The 9,142-nt window shown below is 27.2% G+C and overlaps 1 protein-coding gene across 2 annotated transcripts; it reads right to left on the reverse strand.

Annotated features, from left to right (window-relative positions):
• Positions 1–5,520: 5,520 nt before the first annotated feature.
• Positions 5,521–6,920, reverse strand: LOC105133729 (uncharacterized). 2 transcript variants are annotated; one of them, XM_011037821.1, is made up of 2 exons: positions 5,788–6,920; positions 5,521–5,738 (listed from the first exon to the last, which is right to left on the reverse strand). In XM_011037821.1, exon 1 carries the CDS (start codon positions 6,541–6,543, stop codon positions 5,854–5,856), a length of 690 nt encoding a protein of 229 aa, XP_011036123.1. In that variant the 5' UTR covers positions 6,544–6,920; the 3' UTR covers positions 5,521–5,738; positions 5,788–5,853. The 2 variants fall into 2 exon arrangements, with proteins under 2 accessions (XP_011036123.1, XP_011036124.1); XM_011037822.1 differs by having other exon boundaries at positions 5,521–5,699; positions 5,749–6,920.
• Between the last annotated feature and the right edge of the window lie 2,222 nt (positions 6,921–9,142).

Below are 9,142 nucleotides of genomic sequence, written 5' to 3' on the forward strand. Positions count from 1 at the left end.
AAATAAAACTTTTGAATTTGGATTTTTTTCATTTCCATGGAGAGAAAAGGAATCGAGGGTGATAGAACAATGTATTATACATGGGAGTCATAATATTATTTAATATGGTTTCAAATTCTAGTTTGATTAGAGATGTAAAATGTAATATTTTAGAGAATAAAAGTAAGGCAAATAATGAATTAAATTATAAGATGGTTGATGTAAGTGAATACAAAGTCAACTTTGATAACATGGCATGCGTGGTGGTGACATTCTGAAACATCCTTGGCTGGCAACCTGCTTCTCGAAATGGTCCATTGTTGATAATAATTGTTCACTTTTTTTAATTTAGAATCTTCCTGTAAACTCTAAGTTTAATCAAATAATCGGATAAGTAATTATAATTATTTTGAATCGTTGTTCATTTAGATAACTTCTTAAATTGTTTCTATTTATCAATCTTATCCTTAAAACTATAATTGTTCCACGTCAGTAATAAGAGGCTAGAGAGCATATAATAATTTACGTTGACTAAACAACTCTTTAGTCAATACAAAAAAAAAACTTCAAATTAGTTGTGAAGAAGAGCATGAGTGATGCAAACATGGCATGCCTTACTGATCACTCCAACGGAAGGAAATATTTGTGTATATTCCTTCTGGATATGGCATAGCAATCAACTAAGTGCCAACTACAACTAGCTGACAGGTGTTTACATGTGATATCATTTCCATCAGAAGTCAAATTCATGATTTGAGCACCGGGTAAATTCAACTTGCCCCTTGGATTTTGTAGCTGGCTTAATCATCCGATTAATTAATTATAAGCTGCGTCGATCGCATGATTGCTGAGTTCTCCTTGATTGTCTTTTCTAAGAGAACGAATACTTTGTTGCAGGTCTTAGTCCATCGATGGGAGAATCTAATAAGATTTGAATTACTTATCCTGTCCTCGATAATCCAAATTTTACATCATTTGATGCTGCGCTTCCCCGCGATAAGGATAAAAAAAGAATATATTTGCATTAAAAAATCTCACATAATTATTTTTTTTATTTGCATGCAATAAAATATTTGAAATAATAATTAAAAATTTAATTAATTTATCAGAATAAATTAATCAATCACTATAAATATTAATAAATAAAAAAATCAAGATATTAAAATAAAAAAATAATAATAAATTGTATTAACTCGGATTAACACATAAAATTGTATAATATGTTTTTTTTCTTTTCTTAATTGGATCTTGATTGGATTTTAATTAATCACATATCGGATTAAATCTAAAAATAAATAAATAAAATTTTAAAACTAATTGATAAAAAATAATAAAACTGTATTTTTTTAATTTTAAATTTAATAAGAAAAACTAATGATAACAAAGAATTAAACAGTATGTGTTTTTTTTATTTAATTTAGAGGAGGAAAATGCATTAAAAAAAGCCTAAGTTTCAGAAGTTGTGTTATAACAGTTGAATTAGCAATCCATATCAAAAATTCAACCGAGTTTAATAAAAAAAAATTATTAAATTCATGTTACATCTCAATAAATAATAAAAAGAATTTTTAGAAAAATCTCCAAAAAAAACCCAGATGTGCAGGCTGGAGGCCTATTGTGTTTGAGCCTGTTAAAAAAAGTGTTCAGGTATGCGGGTCTAATGGTCCAAATTTGCACGATTGAGCCTTATATTTTTTTTTAATATTTTTAAAGAGTGGACCTTTTAAAAAAATAAATCACGCAATATATCATTTATTAAAATAAACAACATATCGTTTGTTTATCTAAAAACTAGCCATCACATTAATGCCTATAAAATTAGGATGAAAGTATTTTTATTTAAAAATCCTTTTTTTTAAATTAATTTTAACTAAAGGCACTTTATAAACATCCTCTCAACATCTAAAAATTAATTTATCAACCTATAAAACTTCAAAAATAACCTCAAAACACAAAATCAAATCTTGTTAATTTTTTTCCTTGACTTTAATCTACTATTTTGGTAACATTAAAATTTGAAACACTTACCATAAAACTCTTTTCATTGAAAGAAACTCATGGATACTAAAATAAAAAACTCATGAACACCAACATCAACTAATTTAGTAGCTATAATATGTGAAATCAACTAACTTAGTGGCTATAATATGTGAAAACAATGACTTTCTCTCTCTATTAATGAAATATGACAAAAAATTTCTCTTTCCTTAAAAATTTAGGAATTTCAAAATAATCAAAATAAAAATAATCAAAATAAATTTTATAAAAATAATCAAAATAAATTTAGGAACTTAAAAATAATAAAAATAAATTTGTGTATCAAAATTGAATTTAAAAAAAAAAACATAAGGAACCGAAAAGGTTTAATTTTATAAATTGGGGGATTAAAGTATATTTGTTAAGCCAAATTTAAACACACCACCTATTTTTGATACATTTTCAAAGTTGATTTTTTGTCTTTTAATTTTGTCCCTATCTTAATATTGAAAGCAGTGCTAATTTTATATTTAAAGGACATAATAAAAAAAAAGTTAAAGAATCAAAGTGAAAAAAAATTCTAGTTTGATTAGAGATGTAAAATGTAATATTTTAGAGAATAAAAGTAAGGCAAATAATGAATTAAATTATAAGATGGTTGATGTAAGTGAATACAAAGTCAACTTTGATAACATGGCATGCGTGGTGGTGACATTCTGAAACATCCTTGGCTGGCAACCTGCTTCTCGAAATGGTCCATTGTTGATAATAATTGTTCACTTTTTTTAATTTAGAATCTTCCTGTAAACTCTAAGTTTAATCAAATAATCGGATAAATAATTATAATTATTTTGAATCGTTGTCCATTTAGATAACTTCTTAAATTGTTTCTATTTATCAATCTTATCCTTAAAACTATAATTGTTCCACGTCAGTAATAAGAGGCTAGAGAGCATATAATAATTTACGTTGACTAAACAACTCTCTAGTCAATACAAAAAAAAAAACTTCAAATTAGTTGTGAAGAAGAGCATGAGTGATGCAAACATGGCATGCCTTACTGATCACTCCAACGGAAGGAAATATTTGTGTATATTCCTTCTGGATATGGCATAGCAATCAACTAAGTGCCAACTACAACTAGCTGACAGGTGTTTACATGTGATATCATTTCCATCAGAAGTCAAATTCATGATTTGAGCACCGGGTAAATTCAACTTGCCCCTTGGATTTTGTAGCTGGCTTAATCATCCGATTAATTAATTATAAGCTGCGTCGATCGCATGATTGCTGAGTTCTCCTTGATTATCTTTTCTAAGAGAACGAATACTTTGTTGCAGGTCTTAGTCCATCGATGGGAGAATCTAATAAGATTTGAATTACTTATCCTGTCCTCGATAATCCAAATTTTACATCATTTGATGCTGCGCTTCCCCGCGATAAGGATAAAAAAAGAATATAATTGCATTAAAAAATCTCACATTATTATTATTATTATTTTTATTTGCATGCAATAAAATATTTTAAATATTAAAAATTTAATTAGTTTATCAGAATAAATAATCAACCACCTTAAATATTAATAAATAAAAAAATCAAGATATTAAAATAAAAAAATAATAATAAACTGTATTAACTCAGGTTAATACATAAAATTTATAACTCGAGTAATAAATACGATCATAAAATTTATAACTCGAGTAATAAATACGATCATAATGACTTAACTCAACTAGATAATTTGTTTTTTTTTTATCCTCTTGGTTGGATCTTCATTGGATTTTAATTAATCATAGATTGGATTAAATCTAAAAATAAATAAAAAAATATTTAAAACTAATTAATAAAAAATGATAAAATTGTATTTTTTTAATTTTAAGTTTAATAAAAAAGAAACCAATGATAACAAAGGATTAAATTGTATGTGTTTTTTTTTTAATTTAATTTAGAGGGGGGAAATACATTAAAAAACATCTAAGTTTTAGAAATTGTGTTATAATCGTTGAATTAGCAATCCGCGTTAAGAACTCAACCGAGTCTAATAATTTTTTTATTGAATTCATGTTACATCTAAATAAATAATGAAAAGAATTTTTAGAAAAAATCTTTACAAAAGAGCCTAGATGTGCAGGCTGGAGACCTATTGTGTTTGAGCTTGTTAAAAAAAATGTCCAAGTATGTGGGTCTAATAGTCCAAGCCCACGCAATTGAACTTTATATTTTTTTTAATATTTTTAAGGAGGAGACCTTTTAAAAAAATAAATCACGCAACATATCATTTACAAAGTAGACAACATATCGCTTGTTTATCTAGAAACAGGCCACCACATTAATGCCTAGAAAATTAAAATGGAGGTAATTTTGCCTAAAAATCTTTATTTTTAACCAATCTTAACTAAAGACACTTTATAAACATCCTTCCAATATCTAAAAATTAATTTATCAACCTATAAAACTCCAAAAATAGCCTCAAAACACAAAATTAAATCGTGTTAATTTTTTTCCTTGACTTTAATCTACTATTTTGATAACATTAAAATTTAAAACACTTACCTATTTTTGGTGCATTTTCAAAGTTGAATTTAAAAAAAATAAGCCAAATTTAAACACTTACCTCTTTTCTTAAAAATCTAGGAACTTAAAAATAATAAAAATAAATTTGTGTATCAAAATTGAATTTAAAAAAAAATAAGGAACCAAAAATGTTTAATTTTATAAATTGGGGGATTAAAGTATATTTGTTAAGCCAAATTTAAACAAAGCACCTATTTTTGGTGCATTTTCAAAGTTGATCCTTTGTCTTTTAATTTTGTCCCTATCCAAATATTGAAAGCAATTGGGTGCTAATTTTATATTTAAAGGACACAATAAAAAAAAGTTAAAGAATCAAAGTGAAAAAAAAAAAAACATTGCTCTTGTTTATAGTATATTATGAGTGTGTGAATAATATTTTTTTCATTGTTCACCTTTTCACTTTAATTTATTTTGTTATACGAATATGATATTTGTCCTTTTATTTTCTTATATTTAGATAAATGCTTGAATTAATTTATATATTAATCAAGATTACATTTGTTTTCTCCTAATGATTTTAAAAACACACATTCTATATCATTATATTGCATTAAGAGGAATTCAATAAGTTATTTTGAATTTTAACTTTAAATTTGAATCTAAAAATCTAAGAAATGAAAACATCTCTTTAACAATTAGACCAATTTTTAAAGATAAAAGATAATATATATATATATATATATGCAAAATACTATATACATTTTCAACTAAATTACTCTTTTTTTATAAAGGAATAAAGATTCATATGTTTTTTTATTTATAGTTGAGTAATTTTGGAAAAGTAGGGTTCAAAAACTGGCAACTTCCTCCACTGCTTTGATCAGGCACAAGTCACGACCAATTAGTTGGCATACTTAACGTATATGTAAATTGTTTGTATAATTAGTTTTTGTTTTCTTTTCCCTTATAATATACTAATATTCAGTAGAATAGTTTCCAGTAAAGATTTATATTTCACAAGTCAAAATCAAGCAAAAGTAGGCTCATGAGAAGACATCAATATTCATTAGACAGCTTGATTAAACATAAATTCACATAACAGCAGGAAATCTTACAGAGGTAACCTGGATATACTTTCCGAGTCCTCTGCTCATCCTCTGATACCGTACATGATTTCATATTGGAGAAGACATGACTTACACACCCTTAAGGCTTAAATCAAAGCTCACCTTAACACACGCACTTGGAAGAGCTAATTAAAGTACAAAATAAGCTCACCTTAACACACGCACTTGGAAGTGCCAAGTAAAGCACAAATTATGAAGATCGAAACAACAACAAAAGACTCCATATATAATCCTAATTAGAAGTAATTCAAAGCAGTCATCTAGAAGGGCTAAGAAGGTGATAAGATCCGTAGTTCTTGGCAAAGCCACATCCTAGATGAATCTTGTCGTCAATATTAGCGTCCTCCACGGCCATCAACACTTTGTAGAAGATATCAACGTCGCAAGGTAGTGTAAGAGGGCCCTCTGAGGTGTAACCATACTCAGATTCCACTTCTTCAAGCAGCATCTTGAATAGTGGGTGGTTTGCATACTCTGCCTTGATCACAAACCTTTGTTTCTGGGGTCCAACATAGACAGAGAAGCAACCTTCAGGGGCTATGCGTCGTTGCCTAGAATGTTTTCGATCATTGTCGTCTTCGAGTGAAACATTAATGTGTGGATATGAATTGCTATTTGGTGTTAAAGAACCTACCAGTCTTGGTGTTCTCTTGCTTCCCCTGCCAATAGATTTGCATCTCTCCCATGTCTTGATGATCAGATTACCTTCGGTCTTTTCTTTGCCCTTACTCATATCCATTAAAGAAGCAGTTAAGTAGCAAAAGAAAAGTAAGAATATTTTGGACTTAATAACAACCAGACATACCACCTCCTTATAATTACTAACCAGGAGAATGAACTGATAATCTGGTATGAAGTTATTAATCAGAAAGATAAGGAGAAAGAATGCTTTGATAAAAAGTTGATTAGATAAATAGTGGATTTTCAGGTGGTTAACCTCTATCATAAACCAAATACAGCATAACCTTCACCCTTGGTATCGTTGTGTTACCCATATCTACTAAGCAAGGAGAAGTTGTGATCGTGCAAACTAAAGGAAACCCAGAAAAGGAAAACAAGCCGCAAGAGATTCTTTTGACTATAAAGTGACACCAAAAGACGATTCAAGGTGCAGTGGTGCCCATAAATGGAGTGTATTTCAAGAATTGGAGAAGGGATGGAGGAGCTGATGGATAAAAAGCGCAAATTAAGGAACAAGAAGAGAGCGGCTCACAAGATATGCTCTCACTTGCGTCTTCAAGGGGGCAATCTCGGCATGGAACGATTGTTACCAGCTCTAGCTCAGTTCATATATAAAGCCCACAAATGGACATTAAATAGAGGCCCCCTTGTCAACTCAAGAATGGTCTTTTTCTGTTATGTTATACCGTCTTATGTTTGGCCTTTATTTATTTATTTTGAGAAATTTGGCTTTCATGATCCTTTCAATGACATGAGGTGGCTAGTTTATGTAAATCGAGAAATTTTCAGACAAGTGGACGCTCAGATTTTACTCTTTTTTTTTTTAATTATGGCTACAAAATAATGTTATTTGTATAGAATTTGTCTTAAATCACCGGCTATCACGTAATGTTTTTGGATCTAAGCTACTAGTGGTCTATATATTATGATATATAATTGCAGAATAATAATAAAAAATTCTTGTTTTTTGGTCAACAAGGAATTGGTCCCTCGCTAGCTAAATATTGCTGGTAAATTCGTGGCGGATGGTGAAACCCAATAGAGAGATGAATACGCTGAAATGATGAAGCCTGCATCCGTGTATAAAATCTATTGTTCGAAATTGCGTATTAAAGCTAATAACTCATGAATTTCGAAGGGATTATTTTATATAAAAATAGCTAACAAAATTATTTTAATAAATTTATAAATTTTAAAGGTTTTTTTAATTGAGAATTTTGGAGGGAGACTGGCGGCCATCCACCAGTCCCTAGCTCTCCCTCTATTCAAACCTTTTCTTATAAGATTTGTTTGAAATTAAAATATATTAAAATAAAATTATTTTATTTTTAAAAAATTATGTTGATATTAATACATTAAAACAATTTAAAAATATAAATTCTTTTTATTTTAAGTAAAAAAAATATAAATCAGATTTTCAATCACACAATCCGGGTGAAGGTTGGACTAAAAGACATCCTAGACGCTCGACTTAAACTAGGCTCATTGAATCCTAATTCCATGGAGCTATACCGGGTTCCTGTGTATTTCGATAATTTGAGTTTTGCTTTGCACAAGAAATAGGAGGAAAGAGCGAGGAAAAAACTTCGATTATTATATATATATATATATATATATATATATATATATTAAATAGCGCAGAAAAAACAATTTCCACTTCCTAATCCGACCGTTATAAATTTATGGTCAAATTAATTACCATGTACTACCTAACGCAGGCCGACAATCACTGAAAAAAAAAAAAACCTTCAACGATGAATTATTATATGCATGTGGCCGTCATTTAGAATTAAGATAGTTTTTATACATTATTATATTTGTCCGTATTATTTTATGACGTGTACATTATTAGTAATTTTATTGTGTAATTATGATTTTGCCATTTATTGTGAAATAACTTATGCATAATCTAAGCGTGATTTACTAAATAAATAAATGAATGATGTAGACAAATTTAATTATTTGTAATAGTTGTATTAGTTTAGTTTAATTAGATATGTCATGAGTTATTGGTTTAAGTAATAATTCAAATAATATGAAAAAAAAATTTGATAAGAAAACAACAAAAAAATAAAAAAGAATCATATTTGAATTCTAATTATAAAACAACTCACAATTAACATAATAAAAAGAAAACAATAAAAAAAGAGTAAAATCTTAATAAAAAATATCAACTTTAAAAAGGAAAAAAAAACACAAGAAAACTCATATAAATCTTTTAAACCTACCTTAATTTTAAAAACTTACAACTCGTTAAATTTTAAATTTAAGTTCAATCAAGAAGTTTGATTGTTAACTAATTTAATTTTTAATAATAAAATAATTTAAAGATATTAATAAAAAAACTTGTAAAATAAAAATAAAGCCATTAAAAATAACGATAAAATTTGAAAAAAAAATTAAAATAATCCAAAAAATAAATAACAATTAAAAAATAAGTACCAAATTTGAAAGATTAAAAAGTCATAAGGAATGAAATTAAAAAATATTGATAATTTGATAAATTATTTATAAATTAAAAAATAAAAGATAAAATTAAAAAATTTATAAAAAACCAACCCATGGAATCAAGCTCAAAATATAAGAAAACAAAACAAAAAAAGATTAAAAAATAAAAAAAACTTGAACAAATTTCTTTAACCTAATCTAATATCTAAAATTTATAATTTTTAAAATCTTGAATTTGAATTCAATTAAAATACTTAAGTCTCAACAAATTTAAAAAATTTAATTTAGGAGGATGAATCACAGAAAAGATACTTATTAAAAACAGCTAAAAGAGCATTATTTTACTATTTCAATGTACATTGCTTTGATGGTATTAATTTTTCTTAATTTTAATTTAGTGTTTGTTAAATGAATTG

This window comes from Populus euphratica, unplaced genomic scaffold (assembly GCF_000495115.2).
Source record: "Populus euphratica unplaced genomic scaffold, PopEup_1.0 scaffold37.1, whole genome shotgun sequence".
Lineage (NCBI taxonomy): Eukaryota > Viridiplantae > Streptophyta > Magnoliopsida > Malpighiales > Salicaceae > Populus > Populus euphratica.

What these genes read in the sequence shown, in the direction of transcription:
- LOC105133729 (XM_011037821.1), bottom strand. Translation starts at nt 6,543, where the DNA reads ATGATAGAGGTTAACCACCTGAAAATCCACTATTTATCTAATCAACTT.